We start from the raw sequence: 22,646 nt of genomic DNA on the forward strand, positions 1-22,646 counted from the left end.
CTAACCCCAGTAATGCGAGCAATGTCACTTTTATTTACTTTCAGAAATGGTAAGCGTTCCGATGCAAGGATGTGACCCCGGAAGGATATGCGCCGATTGGGCCATTCGAAAGACATGGAATCATTGGAAGGAGCACGGTTTGTGATTAATTTTGTTTTGTTTTTAGGCCACCAAGACCGCTTCGAAGGATAAATCCAAGAATATTATGCGCGATCTGCGGATCCGCAAGCTCTGCCTGAACATTTGCGTCGGTGAATCCGGTGACAGGCTGACCCGTGCCGCCAAGGTGTTGGAGCAGTTGACCGGCCAGACCCCGGTTTACTCGAAGGCCCGTTACACCGTGCGTTCGTTCGGTATCCGTCGTAACGAAAAGATTGCCGTCCACTGCACGGTCCGCGGTGCCAAGGCCGAGGAAATCCTCGAGCGTGGTCTGAAGGTCCGTGAATACGAGTTGAGACGCGACAACTTCTCCCAGACCGGCAACTTCGGTTTCGGTATCCAGGAACACATCGATCTGGGCATCAAGTACGATCCCTCGATCGGTATCTACGGTCTGGACTTCTACGTTGTGCTGGGACGCCCAGGTGAGTGGATTTGATAATATTTGGGAGATATTGTGCATTCTGGTGTCGCAAATCGTGAAATGTAAATATTCTCGTGATTATTCAAAGCATTTTTATAAAGAACAAGTGTTTAACAACGATGCAACAAGTGGTGTGAAATCAAGATCGGCCATTTATGAAAAGTGAAGCCGTAACACGTCGTGACTTGTTTTGGAATCAAGCTACACAGTGGTCCTGAAGAGACAAACAACAAGCCAAGAAATTAAGTGATTTGAGCACTGCATGCATCACGATGTTTAATCAACCTGCCGCTCATAAGAATCATACCACATTTGGGATTTCCAGTTAGCCTAGTGTTTAAGGCATTGGATCTCCAATCCGGAGACGGCGGGTTCTATTCCTGTTCCGGTTGGGTAAATTTGCTCGACTCCCTGGGCATAGCGTATCATTGTCCTTGCTTCACAATATACGAATTCATGCAATGGCAGGCAATGAAAGCTCTTCAATAAATAACTGTGGGAGTGCTCAAAGAACACAAGGTTGAACTGAGGCAGGCTGTGTTCCAGTGGGAACGTAGAACACATTTGAAATGTTCTGGTTTTCTGGTCTGTGTTACTGCAGTCACAATTTAAATTTTTGAGTTATGCCTGGTTAAGAATGTTCAAGTGAAACGAGCATTTAACTTAAACACTCCTCGAAAGAATTCAACTCAATTGAACGATTGAATGCATCTCAGTTGAAGCAAATGTTTACGAGTTTGCATCATTTAGCATAAGGTTACTTAGCATAATAAAGAAGGGTGCATTTCGATTATGCCAAATGACCGTTATCCTAAATGCTTTTATGCCAAACGACTTTTTGCCAAATGGCCCGCTCCCTGTGTTTGCATTGTTTAACTCGTGCGGTGCATAAGCAAACTGAACTGAATAGTTCATCTCTCCTGACAGAAGATGATTTGAACTTCTCGTGATTTTTCACAGAATTTTTCCCAGGGATTCTTTCTGACATTCCTCTCAGAATTAACCTTGCTATTCAACTTTGAAGTCATCCCGGCGTTTTCCCTGAAATTCCTTCTGAGATTTCATCTCGTGATTTTCAAAGAATCCTTTCAAGAAATCGTCGGAAATTATTTTTGGTATTCCTGTTTTTTCAGCATTCTTGCTAAAATTCCCCGAGGCCTTGCTTACATTTTTTTCCAAATTTCTCTTGATGGGTTTCGTTAGATTGCGGAGTGTTTAGAAGTTTTTTTTTTCTATAATTTATGTTCGATCACTTCATTCCTGTTAGATATCTTACTTTATGGGCTACAACTCGTAGCGGTGAGTATAGACCGACTGAAGCATTCGCCTCCACTGTTCTCGGTCCTGTGCCAATCGCCTTGAACGATTAGCGTCCTCAGGTCCCGTACACTTGGTTTTCATCCGTCAATCGTCGCACGAACAAGTCTAATCAGCTTTGCCGGAAAACCATGTTCAATCATAATCTGCCACAACTCGTTTCTCTTCACTGAATCGTAGGCACGTCGCCTTTATATCATTAAACAGCATTCCCGAAATGTATCGGTCTATTAAAAGGCCATCCAACTAACTAGCCGACAGTTCTTCCTATATCCTGTCAATATAACACAGGGCATATCTCAGAAGGAATTCCGTTAGAAACAGTCTTTCTTTCCCCAAAGGAATTTCGAAAAATCTCCGAAGCAAATCCGGGTAAAATTTCGCAATCAGCTCCGCGAGACATCCCGGGAGGAACTATTGGAGAAATGCTCGGAGAAGCTCTGGCAGACATTCCGGAAGTACCGGGAGAGGCATCGAAAACTTTGAGAAAACCAGGGAGCAGTTCTGGTAGAAATCCCTAGGTTAAATCCAAGAAGAGTCTCCAGTTAGCCTAGTGGTTAAGGCTATGGATCGCCAATCCGGAGACTTTTTTTTTCTTTTTTATTTAGGGATTTTCTGCCGTAGACAGGTTCATCCCGACCAATCCGGAGACGACGGGTTCGATTCTCGTTTCGGTCCGGAACTTTTCTCGACTTCCCCGGGCATAGTGTATCATTGTGCTTGCCTCACAATGTACAAATTCATGCAATGGCAGGCAAAGAAAGCCCTTGAATTAATAACTAACTGTGGAAGTGCACAAAGAACACTAAGTTGAAGTGAGGCAGACCTAGTTCCAGTGGGAACGTTGAGTCACAAAGAAGAAGAAGAAATCCAAGAAGAAACAGGTAGAATTCCAGGGATGAGATCTAGAAAAAAAACAGGGTAAAATTCCCGGAGAGATCCTGCGAGGAACTCCGGAATTTTTTTTGTAAAAACCATAGGAAAAAAACCTCAGAGCTCCTGGGAAAATCCAGTGAAAAACTATTGGAGAAACTTTTGCAGAAATCACTAGGAAAACTCCTGGAGAAACTTGGTTAAAAAAAACGGGAGAAACTTGCAGGAATGAAATTATAAGTATTTGTGGAGAATGCTGAAACAGGATGTCTAGGTACTACCTACTTGAAAAATGTTGAAAAACACGAGATTTCTCAGGAAATTTTGATTAACAGGTAGAACTTGGAACACTCAGAAAATGTCCTAAATACTCTGGGAATGTTGGTATACATAAAACAAAAATATACCTGAAACGCCGAAACACTTTTTGTGTTAAGCTTGCTGTTAAGTTTTGCTGAATAAGACAAAAAGGTTTCTGGAAATGTTGGAAAATTCATTCATGGAAGCTATTTATTCGATGGCAAACACATAGAGAATTACGTGTGGATGATCAAACAATCAATCCTGACTATACTGCCGTGAATCGCAAGTCATTCCCATCTGCATTTTGGGCAAAAATGAGTTAATGGTCGTTTCGAGCTTTCTTCGGATGATGTTTCAGCTGCGTGCAAAAAAATATATAGGCTCAGTGTACCAGTTATGGCTATAGTACCTCAAATTCGCCATAGTTGATTTTCAACCTTTGAAGATGCAAATCGAAAAGAAAAAAATCGTGAACAACAGATCACGTTCTTAAATAATGTTTGCAATCATTCAATATTCACAATTTGCTCAAATTATGATAGAAATAAATCATTTTCCTTAACATTTCGGCTTCCTTGCACCCTATTTCGCCATAGTGTACCAGTTAATGGCAAATCCCATAAGGAATGCATGTATGGTAAGTGGGGGCAGGATGGGTCACCTAAGAAATGGATCCCTATAACATTCTGAATATAAATAGCATTTCTCTGTTTTCTATCACGACTTCCAGATACACTAGTCAGCTATGATATAAGGGTATAGAAAGGTCATACAGTTTGAAACCTGCTTCTTGACAAACAGTTGTCAAAACCTGACCCATCTTGCCCCTCCTCATTTCTACGGGGGCAAGATGGGTCAGCTATCAGAAATTCGATTTTTCTCCAACAAAAAATACTACCCTAATAGAAAAATATGATACAACGTGCTTAACAACCCTTTCGGGCTATCATCTTGATCATACATAGAATGATATAATCATTCACCCAATCGTCAGTGTATAATACGTTTTTATTAGGGTAGATCTTCTATTTTTTCTCTATACATCTAAGCTTCACATACGTACAGATTACATGAAAGAAGTGTTGAAACATATCGGTAGATTATTCTCAGAAATAGAATATTTTTATTCAGGTAGCCATAAAAAACTTTGAAAACTTATATTTTTTGTAGAAAAATATTAAAAATATGTTCACAAATTTTCAGCGCTCTAGTCGCTTCGATAATGTAGGTCACATAATAGCCTTTCTATGAAAAATAAAACATTTTTAAAAACTATGCAAACATACCGAAAAATTAGGGTGACCCCATCTTGCCCCGTCTACACATTTCACGTAGTTATATGGAATGTATAGCATAAGGAGTATAACGAAAAAATATTCTATTTTTTTTCTGCGTAAGGAACGTAAAGAATTTTAAAAACAATATATCACTTTTTTGTGTATCCACGTCGTTCATCTGGGAAAATTATAGAAAGATTCAAAAAATAAATAGTACGGTTGAAAACGGTACTGACCCATCTTGCCCCCTGACCCATCTTGCCCCCACATACCATAAATAGTGCGAAGTGGAACCGAAATTAAAAAGTATGTCCATAACTGGTACAGGGCAGTGTCGTAAAAATTCAGCAAAATGAACTTCTTCAAAGTGAAATTTGAAAGCATTTACATTCAGTGTACTTCATAACGCATGAAGATGAAAATTGACAGGAAAACATTACATTCATTTATAAGGTGTATTCACTCTCAATGAATTCACAAGATATTGATCTTCTACCCGTGTGTGTTCAGTGTCAGAAACACAAACATTACATTCATTATAAAAATCATTTTTCGTAGCAGGAACTGACTTTGAACTTCAGTAGGATCAGTGAATTTTGTGACTTTTTCTCGTTCTACGTTCTACTTCGATTCACATTATTTCCGCACAAAACTAAATACCGCAGCACCGGTGGTATTCAAATCAGTGGCACCATGACCAACATTGTCATCTAACAGGGAAATAGTCAGGAGGCCTCTGGAGGCGTTCCACTTCAAAGTCACAGGTTCATGTTGTGGAATGGTTTCTTTTGGTTCACATCCAGAAAATTCGTTTTATTCCGGCCATCATGACCTCGTTCAGAAGATCCCAGGCAGCTGCTTTCGATTCTGAAATGCCCGCAATACTACATCCATCAACATCCTGTTCCATTGGAAAGAATCCACCTCGATAGGATTTACTTTCAGCAGCGAAGGAACAACGGCAATAAAGTATCTTCTTCCATCGATGGATCTCCGATGGGACCGAGTCAAAACAGTGGTATTTAATGGTGCAACTGGTATACGGTATCGACCGAGGTATCGACGATAGGATGATTCGGTCGCGCAGACCAAACGACACAGGCTGTCGAAACACGAGCTATCCTTGTTTGGAATTAATAAAGCTAAACATGTTGTTTGGAATTGTTACTACCTATCTAAGAATACAAATGAATTTCCCCAATTCTTACCATATGCGGAAGGTGTACGAAGATTTCCATATAGGAGAGCAACTTTGTTCTATTCGTCATGGGTTTCAGATAATTTGACTGACAAAAAACCCTCGTGATAGATAGCATAGAACTACGGAACAAAAAATACTAAGTAAGGTCTAGTAGGTAATTAGCATGAATAATATTGTGGGTATTACGAAAAAAGTTGATCTTTTTTTTTACTACACAATACGAGACCATTGAGACAGGGTGCCTTATTTTGGGCACTTTTTCATTATAACTGCCGAGTTTGAACCAACTAAATTATGGTACATGGCTATACTACCCCTATGGAACTTTAAAATCGCTATAAAACAAAAATTGGTGCTCAAATTCAAAATCAATTAATGTTAGAAAACGATTCGGCACTTATACTTTATAGATCAGACAATTTACTTTTGCTAGCTTTAGACGTGATTTTCTCGATTGTCTGTTTTTGCACATGGGACATTTATGCGTCCACGAGCAGCACACCACTCAAATGATTTATCATTTCATTATTATATTACAACATTGATGATATTGATATTCGCGTTTAGCAAACCATACATGCTTAATAGTCCATTTTACGACTCGGTTTTATGAATGAATTTTGACAGGAGGTAGCGTCCAATAACCCGTGAATCAATATCATCATCAACATTTTTGCCACTTCGAAAAATGGCTCATCGGCCTTTCCAGCTGACTAGAAATTAACTCTTTCCTGCCCATTATCCAATGAAGTATAAGAAGTAGAAGTAGATTTTGAAATGTGTATATACAATTTGAATAAAAGAATGTATTTATTTAAAAGGTTAGATAAAATATATGTGATATTTAGTACATATGTCAGTCAAGCAGTAACAGAACCAAATCATTTTTTTCCTTGCCGGGATGTTGCACAGAATCATTTTTTAGTCATTTATTTGGCTGAATTTCAATAATTCATGAAACAGATTAATCAATAATTGTAAACGGCCTTGTGAATAAACTTTTCCAAACTTGAACTCGTTTTTATTAAATAAAATTATTATTATTTTTTTTTTGTAAAAAATTTAATGGCACGAAAGGGTTGCTCATATGCACATCGTAGAGATACCGTCGTTCGGGGTGACATTGGGCTTAGACGGTCACATTGGTCCATAGATCCCACGGATTCAATATAAGTCAGAGAATTCGACGGTGGGTGCAAATTATCTTAGAATTATGTACTCTAGTAGTTTAGCACACAATATGCATTTCCGACGTATTCTAAATAGTGGTTTCTGCTTTTAGTGGTGTTGCGTGTACGTACACGTTGCATTACACGAACACTACCTAAGTTACTGGTTGAAAATAGTAAACAAAAATCAGCTGTTCCCGGCAAAATCAAATGGGCATATTTTCAACCAGTAGATTTGCATTAGTGTTGGTGACGCCGCGCTGCGAAACCACTATGTGTGGAAGAGTAGCCCAACGTCACCTCGCCTTGGTCCAATGACACTCCGAAGGACAGTACACTGAAGTTTTTTTTTACGACGGTAATGGTCCCGCGTAAAAAAAAACCGCGTAAAAAAAAACCGCGTTATTTCAAGACCCGTCGTAAAAAAAAACCGCGTTATTTCAAGACCCGTCGTAAAAAAAAACCGCGTTATTTCAAAAAACGTCGTAAAAAAAGTCAAGTCACGTTAGATGTGGTGCTGACTATTTTACGCGTGTTTTTGAAAAAACGCGGATTTTTTTTACGACGGTTTTTGAAATAACGCGGTTTTTTTTTACGACGGGTCTTGAAATAACGCGGTTTTTTTTTAGGACGGACCGCGTAAAAAAAACCGCGTAAAAAAAAACCGCGTAAAAAAAAACCGCGTAAAAAAAAACTTCAGTGTACACATATTTACATAATAAACAAAAATACAGGCGGTGAAGAGCTTTATTCTTAACGGTTATCAAATGGATTACATCTTCTGAGTTAACGGTGAGTATTTATCATACAACAACGCATGACGGACTTGTAATGATGTTATGTTCTTTCAAAGGCAGTTTCTAAACATCTTCGACAATCTGTTCCGCCGATGTGGACAGACACCGCTACGACGCGCTGGTAAATTCCTTCCACTCATACGATGGCATAATTTGCTCGAATATGTCGCGATTCAATTTGATCAGCAGAATATCTTCTAATACCTCCGATCCAAGGCCCGCTCGATGAGGTGAGAGTACCAACGCCAGGCCAGAAAATGCACGCTCCACGGAGACCTGATTGGAAGGAGCAGCCAAAACGACCATTGCCACTGCAAACAACTCAGGATGGGTCTTCTGACGTCGCATCCAGTACTCCCAAACATTGTGGCTGAATCCCTGGCGAGGTTCCCCATCAAGAGCTTTTACTTGCTGAATGAACGTGGTTGTGTCGCTGGTGGTGGAGTCGTCCAACGAACCTCCAAGCATTTCAGTGAGGAAATCGTCAAACTGACTGTGCTGAGAGGTTCCGCTTTGCTCGGCATCGTCAGTTCCATTCATGGGCTTCAACTTTTGAATCCGCTCATAGGTATCAATGATGTATCCCTGTTCAATGAAAATAAAGCGAATATGTATTCTACGTATTTTAAAACATGCAATATGGTATGAGTTGAGTAGTACTCACTGAGTACCCTACGCAATACAATGCCCCTATATTCATTGAAGAAAACAGAAGATTTTTTCCTGCTCACTAACAAAAATAAAAAAGGGATCATTCATAAAAGACGTATGAGAGAGTGAGTCTTTGATCTTGCTACAAATCATATACTAGGTATAGGAAAATAGGCTACGAGGTTGGAGGGGGGCTTGTGACAAAAATCAACCGAAAAAAACTACGTCATTAATGGATGCTCCCTAGGTTATAAGCAAAATCAAAGTGCTAAACACCTCTGATGAAAATTGGAGTAATGTGCTTAAGATGGAAATTGCTACTACACCTATACAATTACCTGTATCGCAAGTTTTTCTTCGACTTTGAAGAATTTAGAATTCAGAAAGTTGAACCGTGGGTCGAGATACAGAGCCATTTGAAATGCACGAGATGTTTTAAGTGCCTCCAGGCGTCGTGTTAGGGACTTGATCAGTTGTGGCGCAAAGGGATTCGATGGGAAATTACTCAATTCGCTTATAGCCTTAAGCCAGTACAGGTAGAAATCGGGTAAAGAAACGTGTTTTTCCTGAAGCTTTTTCGTGCATACGTACAATGGCTTGAAGGCTTGTACATAATGTTCAATGAAGATCCAGTTATCGTTTGTCAGCCCTGTGAAATATGTTTGATAAATTTTAATTATTAATGAATTTTATTGAGATTTACTAACAACCGAATATTTGACCTTATTTGCAAATGTGAACCACAGATAAATAGACGTCACACTGTACGCTCCATCGTTCACTTTCGTAATGTTTGATGCAAATACATATGTATTATCAATCATGAGAATGATGCTCGATTACGTCGAGGTGAAGTTGAAAAATGATAACTTACCTAGTTCAGGAAAGTCCTCAGCCAACTTCTCAAAGAAATCCCTTTGGACGTGGAAGCTGTGGATCAGATCGTAAATGCCGCCCCATCTTGTCTGGTTAAAAACCGGAGGAACACTTGCGTTATGGCAGTCGAAGTGGGTCTTATATTTGATGCCTCTACATTTTTTCGCAATAGCTGTTATCTCCTTGACACTGTCATCAGATTTATTAATCACATCCAAGACAGCCAGTTGGAGTGTGTGGGCGGAGCATCTGATCAAATTCAGCTGTTCTTGAAACTCTGCGGACAGGCCATCTATAACCATTTGGCTGTGGTTGTCGTCATCTTCGGTGGGGTCTGTATAAAGTTCCTCGTACTGCTGAAGCATCGTTTGGTCTAAAACCATCTTGAGCTGTTTTACAGCCGCCAGCATATTTGCCCCGTTGTCCACAGTTATTGAAAAAATTTGTTCAATGGATACGTCGTATGATCCCAGAACTTCCAATATCTTTGCCTTGAGAAACCCTGCTGTCTGGCGTTCCTTTATCTCGATCATTCCTGCATTTTTGTAAAGTATTTGTTAGATGCATAACACTCGAGGGAGGGAGGATTATGGCTGATTTTAGAGAAAGAAAGAGTAATTTAACCCTTTGGAGCCGAAGGGGTCAATATGACCCCGGCGATGAAACCGAGCATAGGAAACGTGTTCGAGGCCAGCGAGAGAGCGGCAGCGAAGGCAAAAAATCCGGCTCCAAAGGGTTAAAAAGGATTTATGACGGATTTGGACGTTGAAAAACAGTTGGTAGGAGTTGGTTATCCTATGTGGATTAAAGGGGGTTTTAGAAGCCCATGTGAGATCATAGACAGTTCAAGGGACTTTCCACCGATTGAAATGGTTGCATGAAACTGGTTTGAATGATATTTTTAAACTTAAGAGAGTCCCCGGGGGATGGGGGGGGGGGGGGGGGGGGTTTGGTTGAACAGGATATCAGTGAAGTTTTATAGTTGGGGGTATAACCCTTTGGAGCCGAAGGGGTGAATATGACCCCGTCGATGAAGGCGAGCATATCAAACGAGTTCAAGGCGACCGATGATGCTGCGGTAGCTGTGGTCAAACAGTTCGGCTCCAAAGGGATAAGAGGAGTAGTGAGGTTTAAACATGAATGTCAGAGTTGCTTTATGGAGTTAAAAAAAAGGAATCCGGGGGTGTTCAAAGAGGACAACGGTATTCAGAAGATACTTACCGATGGTACGAATAACCACTTTTCCGTTCAAAGCGTATTGAACGTTTATGCCGAGAACATGACGGTTCAATCTTGACGCGGAATCGATTTTGACCGATATTAGTTTATACCGCATTTCGTTCGCTATGGCTTCGCGGATACGATCTGATGTCGACTTAAGGTGTGTCTTTAAGCCGTTGCGACTTAGGGAGATGGCGAGGGCTGCTGCAAGGGGATCGAGTAATAGTTTGAACCCTTCCCATTCAACGCAAGCCAATGGGAGGTTATGATACGCCACAAGCTTCAGAACGGCTTCGAGTACCAAGCGACCATCTATGGCAATCGGTGATTTTGGGATTACACGAGGTTTTCTTTCGGGAGCTTCCCCCTCTTTAAATAATCCTGCGTTATTTGCGGCTTCGGGGTGCTTCAACCGGAAGTGACGGATGTAGTTCCCAATGTCGCGCGTAGCCTGAACGTAGTGGCATTTGGACGCAGGTTCAATCCGGCAATGTGCGGCGGCACCATCCATGAAAATGAACTCCGAAGCAATTTGCTGTAGCGTTCGCTTTCCTAAAATGTTTTGCGTTTAGCTAATTGTTTGACCTCAACGTAAATTCAAACAAACCTTCACTACGCTTCCTTTTTCCGGAAGAGGGTCCTTCCTGAGGATCCATTTTTGGATGCGTTTTAGTTAAAAATCGATTTGGACTTCGTGCATACGAAAAACAAAACACGCGAAAATATTCAGTCGGAGGCAGTGAAACTGATTTTTTAGATTTTGATATTCATTATACATTGAAATTCTGAGAATGACAAAAGACTGTAAACAAACATCGATGAATTTGTTTTTGCTTGACAGCAAAATGTTGTTGTTGTTTTGAAAAACGATTATGAGTTTGTTCATTTTGAAAAGATGAATTAAAAAATGAATTTCTTTAAGAGCAAAACTCAGAGACACTGAACAAAATAGGAATCATTATTATTGATTGTAAAACGAGTTTTAAAGACACTGGTACAGGGTTCCTATCATTGGCACACGCCGTAATAAATAGTAAAAGTGGGTTTGGCTCAGATTTTATATTTTTCCTGTAAAGCACGAAAACAAATCTATCATTTGACATATCGACGACATTCGTCGGTCTTCTTATTTTTGTAAAAGTAGTTTTCCTTAGGTAGTGCGATAACTGGTACAGGCACCCTATTCAGTAAAATTGAAAAACAACACCAAGTAAGATTGTCCCATAATGAAATGTAATTGCAAGTCAGTCCCATTACGAATTTGTGCACTCTCCAGTACAAAACCTAACATTATTTTGGCCAGTTTTATATTTTTCACTGTTACGTTTTGACGTTTTAAACAATATGTGAAAAAATCGTAATAAATTGAAAACTTCTGCGATCATCATGAAACGATGATCGCAGAAGTTTTCAATTTATTACGATTTTTTTGAGTTTCACATAGAAATCGAATTTAAAAACTACAGAGGCCATTTTCTCATAGGGCCCATATAGCCGAGGCGGTAAACGCACGGGTATTCAGCATGGCCATGCTGAGGGTGACGGGTTTGATTCCCGGTCGGTCCAGGATCTTTTCGTAAAGGAAATTTCCTTGACTTCCTTGCTACCCATGATCGCATATCAGTCCCATCTTTGCTGGGTTTCCTATTCATATGGGACAATTATGCGATCATAGGCAGCTTGGGCATAGAGTATCTTCGTGCCTGCCACACGATATACACATGCAAAATGGTCATTGGCAGAGGAAGCTCTCAGTTAAAAACTGTGGAAGTGCTCATAGAACACTAAGCTGAGAAGCAGGCTTTGTTCCACTGAGGACGTTACGCCAAGAAGAGGAGAGAGGAGAGGCCATTTTCTCAATGCCTACTTTTTACATGGGACTGACTTGCGACACACAGCAGTATACATGTCAATGGATGATTGATCTGAACTGGTATCAGTTCGAGGGCTGTTAGGCGCCGTCCACAAATTACGTAACGCTCTAGGGGGAGGGGGGGAGTACAGCCGAGCGTTACGGCCCATACAAAAATTTTAGGATTTTCATACAAAAAAGCGTTACGTAGGGGGAGGGGGGACGAAAAATGTCGATTTTAGCGTTACATAATAAATGGATGCTGCCTTACACGTGGCGCAGATTTTGCGTTTTTCGCGGTTTTTGTGTTTCGCGCGGATTTTGACACTAATTTCGACGCGGATTTTGCGGAAATCGTTTTCAAATTCACTTACATTAGCCATGAAGCTCAACACAATCAGAAAAAAAATGCATTTTCAAATAGAGTTCTGGGGCTGGGTTTTCTTGGTGATTCTGAAAGCTGTTTTTTGTGGAATAAAATACGCCTACCGGAGAGCATTTGGTTGAATTTTGTAGTCAAATATAGAAGAATCTCGTAAAGAAAATCATTGGTTTTGTAGACTATAGGTATATGTCTTAAGAAATCAACATGAGAAATCAATATGGTTGGTTTTCTGACACAATATATGTCGTAAAATTTCAGAAATTCCTGAACAAAAAAATACACGTAAGCCGTCTGCAATTTTTATGGTTGCATTTTTAGAAAATTCCATGAAAAAGCTTTGGAAAATTCAGCGATTTTTTTTTCTGCATGCTTTCTTGATTCATTATGGAGGAGTTTCATGGAATTGACAAAATTCCTGAATCAGTTATTTGTGAAACTTATGTCGAATCGATTTGCTAAAAAACCTGATAGAATTATTATCCTAAAAACACGTAAACTTCTGTTGTAAAATTTCTCTTTGATTTCCAATCGGAGCACTCGGAATTTTAAGACTGAGGACATTCTTACTAAATCTTCACTGAATTTTCAAGGGTGCGATGTGGCCAGAAACTCTTATCATACATTTTTTACTGAATTTTCAAGGGTGCGATGTATGTATGTATGTATGTAGGTAGCCACCATCCTAGCTTGAGTCTTGCTCTGCATGCAGTTCCACTTAACAGTAAAGATTAAATTTCATTACCACTTTGAATTCAACATACCGCTGTATGAAGGGCCAAAAGGGGGTGTGGCGGACCCGTAAGTAGATACACTTACGCGAAATCCGCGGGTTTAAGAGAATCTCCTTCCAACAGTATGATCCAACAAGGTGAATAATGAAATTCACATTACTTGTCAAGCTTTCTACGGGATGGTTTGTTATAAGAAGGGCGCGTCAAATCCATTGCAACTGTTGGGATAGAAGAACCCATCTACAAGGATGTTATAGTTACTTCTCACCTCACTCCGGTTGGCAACCACTCCGTCGAACAGTTACAACTTCAATGATGCCCTGATGCACCCTCCCAACCCCGCATAGTTATATAGTCAATAGTATAATTTGTTGGGGTTCATTCAAATATTACGTAACGCAAAATTTGATTATTTCAGACCCCCTTCCTCCCCGACGTAACAACTTTTGTATGGGAAAAATTTAAATTTTGTATGAAGCGTAACACAGTGCTAGACCCACTACCTCCCCCTTTGCGATATGTTATATTTGAACGAACCCTTATGATCGAATATAGCATTGAAATATGGAAATATCAATGTAATAATATGCCGAAATCTAATGAAGTCCTATTTATTGTAGCAACTGAAATAAGGTATTAATAAGGCTATCCATGAAACAGATGCGATCAGCTGATTTCTTTTGTTTACCATGTATTTTTGACATCCGATGATCGGGGTGACAGTTGAACACAAAGGAATTCGATAAGCACCGACGACACTTGACGAAACTATGTTAAGTTGTATTTACACTGTGTTTACATTTTTAGCTATCACCCCCATCGCGATAAGTCACCATGGATAGCCTTATTTGTGAACAATTTGAGTTAGTGTTATTCGTTGTCGAGTCCTTTCTTGACCTAAAGAATTATGACAGTAATAAAATGCCAATGCACTGTTGATATATAAATATATACTCAATAATGGAACACAATGTAATATATTACAGTAGAGGGCAATAAAAGGTAATAACATTTTCATAATGATGATACCCAAGCAACACCCATGTCTCATTAGAGCTACGGCAGCACAAGCCCCGTCTGCAAGGAAGTCGAGTCGACGTTAATCTACTATTTTGTTGGAATAACGTCGCAACAACCTCCACACAACCAAAATCTGTTCATCCGCAACCCCCACCTAACACGCGTGTTGCTTGGGTAGTAATATGGGTTCAGCAAACCGCCGAGTGAAGATCTAATACGGACTGTAAGTGTAGATGTCCTATATAACAGCAGAATAAGAAGAAACTCCTTCCAGATGTGTGATCCAACCGGGCAAATAATAAAATCTACAATATTCGTTAAGATTTCTTACGGAATGGTTTGTAAGAATTTAAGCACTTCAAATCCATCAAACCTGTGGGAAATAATCAACCTATCTGTAAGGGTGATTATTTTCTCCTTGATCTAGCAGGCAATCCACTCCAACATCCGCATGCAACTGATGAAGTAGAGTATCGGAATACAGTACATATGATCAAATAATATATAACTAGAAAATCAACATTTAATTAGATATGATATAAACAATAATAATGCAAGTGAATTTAAGTTTTCAATTAAAGAAAATTTGAATGTAGGATATGTGTGCCGTCAGTAATCTCATGCTCCCATATTCATCCCATTCGAAAACAAGCGATTAAGGCAATGACCTCTAACAAAAAACACAAAAATACTAAACAAAACCAACAACGCCTCATTCGCCTGTCTTTCGCTGGATGAAAATGGGAGCCACATGCTTAATAAGGGAACCAATACCCTAGTTTGAATTTGAATAGTAGCTGCTACCTCTAATGTCGCCGTGGTGCTGTGGAGGGAAGGTATACTGTATTATTAGTTTGCCTAAGTATTCTTGTATGCTTTATCGTTTATCCAATCCAAATTCCGTTGACGATCGTTGATGAAGATAGTTCTCTTCGCTGTGTAGCTTGCTTAGCTCAGTTTGCTGGAAAACCATTACTATTGTTACGTCTGTGTGATTATGATTATGACATTAAATATGATTGTTTTGCAACATTTATTTAAATATTTGATCTGAAGGCTCCAGAGATACGTGAATGTAAAGGGCGCCGTATACCTAAAAATTATTATTAGATTAATTATAAAAACTCCTGATTCAATTTATTTAACTGATGAATCACCACTGATATAAAGGAATATTTATTTAATGAGACCACCACCGCCATTTGATGATCATCAATTTTAATGTCTAGCGTATCCATTATAGTAAGAATATATTTGCAATGAAATTAAAGTAATTAGAAATAATAAAAAAAATAATAATAATATAAATAATAATAATAATAATAATAATAATAATAATAATAATAATAACAACAACAAAATGAAAAAGTAGTCAATCAATTTATCGCAAAAAAAAATATAATAATAATAATAAAGGAAAAAATGAAATGCCACCCGTTCAAAATTTTACTTACAGCTAACCTTACCTTACTACCCTTTTTCGAAACGACTGTAGTCAATTTGAACCTCCGTGACTCTGCTATCCGACTATTGCTATCCTTATTCTGCCATGGTAACTCACTCTCTTCCCTTCTCTTTCTCTGTTTCTTCCTCTCCTATCCTTGTGTACTGCTTGCCGGTTATGTCACTTTCACACTCACCCAAACATACTCAGTTTTTCACTTTCTTAACTGAGCCAACTCCCCTCCACACACCGACAGCTCCCACCACTGAAACCACTGTTTCCGATTTTTCCGAAGCCTTCCCCGTTGTACGATTAACCGCACACTGTCGCATTTGATTCCTGCGCCGACCTTTGCTCCCCTCAGTACAAACACCGTATTTTCGCTCTTTTCTCCTCAAGCCTTGTCAAATACAACACCCACCCACTGTGCAAAACGATTCAGATGGTGCGCATCACCTTCATTCATTCGCGCTTCTTGTCAACCCGCACCATCAATCAATCAGCAACCTCTTCCATTCATCCGCTCCGCTTAGGGTTACCATATTGTTCACACATGAAAAGAGTACATTCAAGAATTCTCATAAAAGAGTACAAAAGAGTACAGTAATCGAAAAAAATGGATTTTTTTTAATTTTCTTTCGATTAAATACGGTTTGACACTCTTGAAGTTTTTGATATTCAAATTCTAGGTAAATTTTCTAACGAAGTGAAAAACTAAAGTTGTGGCTACTTAATACATCACTGGATAGTTATTACAGCAGTTTCTACTCTCACATTTTTTTTCAGTATTCATGCCAACTATTGACCAATCGAAAGACTTTTTTATTTATTTTTTTTTTTGTGAAACAAACTCGCAAAATGTGAGTTCTTTTTCCGAAAGGGCTAAAGTCTCGTTAATACAGATTACAAACTTCTTTTAAGAACTCAATGGAATATGTAATTCACTGCTTTGTTCAAGACAGTTTAAAAAATTGAGCCTGCTTTCAAAAGCTAACATATTACAAAAACGAAATACTTTCGTTATTTCTTACCCTTCCGATTATTATGTTGGGAGGTATGGCGTTCAGTCTTTGGAGGAATAACTCAAAAATGGATTCTTAAGCTTCTCATTATTGCACGTCGAAGTGATGCCATTTTTGCAAAACAAATTAATAAACGACAGTTTTAACAACATTTTTCAGCAAGGAGCAAATCATAATCTGAATGAATTTGTGTGATTTCGATGAAAGAAAGAGAAAATAAAGATGGCCTTTACTCAGCAGATAAGACCTATCGTTAAGTGATTCTAATTTGTAGCATACTGATTTTTCACTACTTGGAAGGTTATTTTTATTGATTTGCATATTTTATCAGAAAAATTTATTTTTGCAAAAAAGAGTACAATTGGGCTCATTTTATCAAAAAGAATAGTACGCCCAATTTTTTGCTGAAAAAGAGTACATGTACTCTAAAAAGAGTACGTCTGGTAACCCTAGCTCCGCTGCAGCTACCCTCTACTTTCACTGTTCTCACCGCCAGCTTCTCTCTCAGAAGACCTACAAGAACAAAACTCTCCACATCCACCGCTTTTTTTTTGTTTCCCTCAGCCCCGTTTCTTTCTCAGGGGAAAGCGTCTTTTCGCCACCAACAAGCCCCTTTGGAATATAAAAAAAAAACTATTTACAAGCAAATTATCACCACCACTGCTTTCCGTCGGTTGTTACACCAATACTGCCACCGCCACTCACTCTCTTCCCTTTCTTTTCTCTCTTTCTTCCTCTCCTATCCTCACCCAGCCCCATATACTCAGCTTTTTACGTTTCTCACGAGAACTGATCACTACTGCTCCGCTTCACACACCTACACTCCCATCGCTGAACACTACAGCCACTGTTTTCCGCTTTTTCAAAAGCTTTCCCTTGTTTGTTCACTTCAAACCGCGCACTGCTCCACCGCGCTTCCTGCACCAACCACTGTCGCAACCAGAACAAACACCGGACTTTCGTGTTTCTTTGCTCAAGGCTAGTCAAATATAGTACACGCCCCACTGTGCGACACGACTCAGACGGCGCGCGTCACCTTCACTCAATCGCGCTACTTGTCAACCACCACCACCAGCACTAATCAATCAGCAACCTCTCCCACACATCCGCTCCGCGCAGAAAAACTGCTCTCCACTACCACTACACATAACAGCACTCGATTTTACTGTTCTCAACGCCCCGCTCTATCTCCGAAGATCCACACTGGAGAAACTCTCCACGTCCACCTTTTTTTCTTCCTCCCGCACCCCCGTTCCCCTCGCCGAGTGAAGCGTCTTTTCGCCACCAACAAACCTTTTCGGAATATCAAAAAATCCAATTTTTCTAGTCAAATATCACCACAATTTCACTGTTTTCAGAACCACAACTAATCTATCTCCACCAGCAATACGATCTATCATCACTTTCTACTTACTAACGCTTTCAAACAACCAAACTAAACGCAATAAAATCCACCGTGTGCAAAATGCGACCGAACGCCTTCGTGTCTTGATGCCGAATGAATTTTCAAGGGTGCGATGTGGCCAGAAACTCTTATCATACATTTTTACTGAATTTACTTTTCTACATATCTTTTGCGCAATGTTCAGAACATTTGCCAGACTTTTTTATGAATTGCTCTCTTTTCATAAATATCTTCCTAAAGAATAAAATGTATTGATGGATTCAATAAATAAATTGCTACATTTGTATCTTCACAAAATAAGTTTCTGTAGAAAGTAATCCATGAAATTCTCAAAAAGTTTCTGAAAATTTTCTTGCAGTTATCGAACGATCTTTTGATACTTACTTACCAGATCAGATTTTATTTCAGGACCATATGGTAGTCGAAAAATTCGTCAAGAATGCTCCTTTTTCGGAATTGTTTCAGGAAACAGGAAAACCCTTGGGAAAACTCATTTTCGTAAAATAGCAGACACACTGATTGATCAAGCAATCAGAAAACTATCGATTCAAAACTTTGTATTGCAATTAAAAAAAACATTGTTCAACTTTTGTTTGGTGTAGAAGTTGTCATCTAAAGTCATAGAATAATAATAGATAACAAATTTATCATTAGAAATAGAAACGTCTTCATCTGGAGTGCAACAAAAGTCTGGCTTCTTATGAGTTTGATTCATTAATAAATCAACACTTTTGTAACAGCCCTGCAATTCCACTGATCCAAATGAATTAGGGCTGGGACACTCCACTTAGGCCTGAAGGAAAAGGAAAGAACTCAAGAAACAACATCAGTCTGACACTGATTGACAAGATGTTTGAGCATTAGTTTCTTTTTGGACAAATATTTGACCCTGTGTAATGAAGTGTTTATTCTAAAAGTGCAATTGTTGCTACTAGAGACCGAGGTATGGGATATCTGGGAGTCAGCGTTGGGTCGTTGATACGATCCATTGAGTATATTTTTTCTAATAGTGTTCGTAAGGCAGGGATGGAAAATGATCAGACACAAATAAAAACAAACCTACTCGTGAACAACAGGAGCCCAAGAATACTCGCACTTCTTTATTCGTGAGTAAACAAAGCTGGCAAGCATTCACTAGCAGTGCTGCTTTTCAGGAGCAAAGAAGCAAAAAGCATTAGTTTATGATGGATAATCTCTGGATTTGCTATTATAACCACACTAAAATGCACCTCCCGCACCTACACTAGTTCTCCACGAATAAAAACTCATGAGTGTTTTTGTTTTCGTTTTGTTTCTTACTCACGAAACAGGCGGGTGCGAACAAACTCACACACTGTTTACTCTCGGAATCGTGAGTAAGCCTTGTATTGGCTTTTCACTCGCGAATGGTAGATAATGTAGTGGGTAGGATTAGAAGATTAATTCATTATGTTGAATTTAGTTCTGTGTGTATCGCAAAAGATACATGCTCACTGTTTGTGACATCCCTGAGCGAATCAGCGTGGAAACGGCATAAAATAGCAAAACTTAACGAAGGTTGGCTGCAACTATCTGAAGCGAGACAGCGATACTATGGGCGAGACAGCACATGAGCCCCTGTACGAATTTGCCCTGTCCTGCTCACTCCCACAGAAAATTTGAAAACACCGCGCACAGTAAAAGTCACATTTGACTTTTACTGTGCGAACTGTTTTCAAATTTTCTGTGGGAGTGAGCAGTACGCCAGATTCGTGCAGAGGCTCATTGAGCCGAACCCAATGCGAGAACAGCGACGTAGAAATCCTGTACATAGAGATGAGCGGAAGTTACATATGTCGATTCGGCAACGCTGATTGTTTTGTTTACAACAGCTGCCAACACTTGCTACAAAGCTAGATGTTCAAACTTTGTGCGTGACTTCGTTGTGGTTCAAGTTGTTTTGTTTACATTTTCTAATTATGGTAGTATTTTTTTTCAAAACTTTGTTGAAATAGCGGAGCAATCGAAGAAATCTTAAATTTATTGCTAAAGTGTTACGCTCATCATATCGGCAGAAGTGAAGCAAGAAGCAGCAGAAGTATTTTCGACAAGTGTAGCAACAAGAGTGTCGTCATAAGCATGAGCTTTTGAAAGCAGAATTAATTAATTTTTATCTTTTTGCTAAACTTGCATATGCCGCCAATTTATCGATATTAAAAATAAATAATTTTAATTTATTTAGTTACGATTGCAATACCGTTCAAACGACGCCTTCCTACGAACGATAAGCATGTTCATTTGGCTCACACTTTGACAGTTTTCTCTACACGATTGGCTTACAATGGTCGCTTCCGCAGATCTCTATAATGTAGGATTACTACGGCGACGGTAGTTCGGTGGCTTGGACAAGAAAGCTCCGATTTTAGCCGAGTCGATGGAAGAGAAATCGCAGCGGCGCTCGGATGAAAACGAACAGGTCATTCTGGTTACCATTGCAGTAGCGACAAGATGTGATTTCTAATATCATCTTGCGTTACGACAGATAAGAGGGAGAGAAAGTCGCTATAAAGATACAAAGTAGGAGGAAAGGGTCGTGGCAGATTGAACCCAGGAACATCTGCATACGAATCAGAAGCGGTAGCCACTAGACTACCAAGCCCGTCACTATCTTATGAAATTAGTCCAAACAAACATAAATCAATTTCTATAAGGTATTCTTATAACATCCATATTTTTCAGATATGATTACTTAAATTCATGTGGTATTTTGATGAACTTCGTTAGCTTTTTTCGGTTGACTCTATATGGGAAAGTATTTCACAATTCAGATTGCCGAGATATCAGCATTTTTTCATTCTTCTGCATAACATAAAGTTTTGTATGGAGGATTTTTAAATTTTGTATGAAGCGTAACAGCGCTAGACCCCCTCCCGTCCCCTCAGTACTACGTAATATTTGAACGAACCCAAATCAGTTTTGAGTATGTACACTACCTGCTTCTAAGGCATCGAGTACACGGGGTTAAACATTTGGCAAGGAATGGTCAAGTTTAGATATTTCCACGTTATTCAGCAAAGAAAAAAAATAGAATTATTGCACAATAATTAAATGTTATCTGTTTCCACATCGGATGACATTCAGTCCTGTGCAAAGATTAATCCCAACGATCGGTGGTGGACTGCCTTGTGAAAGTCCTCTGTACTTCAGAAGCTATCCACTAATCGTACAACTAACTAAATGTCCACTAGGCGACATGGTTCGATTTCAACAAAGTTTTCATCATCGCTTCCCCTTCTTCTTTCCCTTTCTTTTCCAGGATACAACGTTGCCCAGAGACGGCGAAAGACCGGCAAGATCGGTTTCATCCACCGCCTGACCAAGGAAGACGCCATGAAGTGGTTCCAGCAGAAGTATGACGGTATCATCCTGAACAGCAAAGCGAAGTAAAATGCGTTCCAAAACCGAGTTTTTACTGTCTTTGTAATAAGCACTATAAGTAACACAAGAAAAAAATATGAAAAAACCTGAACTGTATTGGTAGTCTTTTTAGACTTTATCCGAAAATCCTTTGAAAAGTCTGGAAAACAATCAAGTAAGCTGAAGTCCACTCTACTCACTGTCCAATGAGAGTCTAATAGAGGTGTGGAGGAATAGGTTACCATTATTTTAATTTTAGATTTACATTAACTTGACCTTTCAAAACGCGCGCCATCAAGCAGCTGAAACCAGGGATGGCAAAAATACTTTTTTCTTTTTTCCGTTCATCGATACTGGCAGTAAAATAAAAACAAAACAACCGCAGCATCAATACCATCAGACGCCGCGCCGACGGCAGTCAAGCAGACGCTTGATGGTTTTCGCTTCCCCACGAAAATATTTATGAGCAGTCATGCTGAGGCGGGTGATTGCGAAAAATGTCAAATATTTTCAACTGCTAATAACTCACTTGTTTTAACAAATAATTTAAATCTATTTGCACAAATAGCTAGAGCACACTCCTAGCTTTGTGATGCATGTAAAGAAGTTTGTCTAGAAGCGGTTTGAAACGCAGAAAAATGCGAAAACGGGAGAGACTGAAATTTTTGTCGTCGTTGTGCTCGAGTACTGGCGCTCTCGCGCTTGGAAACCGTTTCGAGGAAGAAGGCTGCAGGAAAAAAAAAATGTTATGACATTTATTTTTCGAACAGTTTGAGTTTGGCTGGGCCTATGATGTTCGTGTGGAAAAATGTCAAATGTACAGCCGATAACCGTATTTTCCAGTACATTTCGCATCCCTGGCTGAAACTGCATTGTGCTGGCTTTGAATACGGCGAGCGATGTTTTTTTGGTAGTGTTGTACTTTTTACAACGGCGCGCGTCCTAAAAAATCAAGGACGTTGCTAGAAAAAGTATCGCGCAGCGTTGTATAGACAAGGTAATTAAAAGGGGGTAATCCAATATGTCAGGTTGCACAATTCGTCATAGGGAAGATTCAAATATTACGTCTATCATTTTTCAGGATTTCTAGACTCCCCCTCCCCCCACTGTCACGCTATTTTCCTATACCTTATACACGTACTGT

General features: G+C 39.4%; 2 protein-coding genes across 2 annotated transcripts; one reads left to right on the forward strand and one right to left on the reverse strand.

The window, feature by feature from the left end:
• Positions 1 to 137: 137 nt before the first annotated feature.
• LOC109428755 (large ribosomal subunit protein uL5) lies at positions 138 to 21,619 on the forward strand. Its single transcript, XM_029878200.2, has 2 exons — positions 138 to 584; positions 21,402 to 21,619. Exons 1-2 carry the CDS (start codon positions 206 to 208, stop codon positions 21,530 to 21,532), a joined length of 510 nt encoding a protein of 169 aa, XP_029734060.2. The 5' UTR covers positions 138 to 205; the 3' UTR covers positions 21,533 to 21,619.
• On the reverse strand, positions 7,431 to 9,769 carry LOC115255860 (uncharacterized). Its single transcript, XM_062859072.1, has 3 exons — positions 9,046 to 9,769; positions 8,510 to 8,820; positions 7,431 to 8,105 (listed from the first exon to the last, which is right to left on the reverse strand). Exons 1-3 carry the CDS (start codon positions 9,578 to 9,580, stop codon positions 7,629 to 7,631), a joined length of 1,323 nt encoding a protein of 440 aa, XP_062715056.1. The 5' UTR covers positions 9,581 to 9,769; the 3' UTR covers positions 7,431 to 7,628.
• Positions 21,620 to 22,646: the final 1,027 nt, after the last annotated feature.

The sequence above is a fragment of the Aedes albopictus genome, chromosome 3, assembly GCF_035046485.1.
Source record: "Aedes albopictus strain Foshan chromosome 3, AalbF5, whole genome shotgun sequence".
In the NCBI taxonomy this organism is placed as follows: domain Eukaryota; kingdom Metazoa; phylum Arthropoda; class Insecta; order Diptera; family Culicidae; genus Aedes; species Aedes albopictus.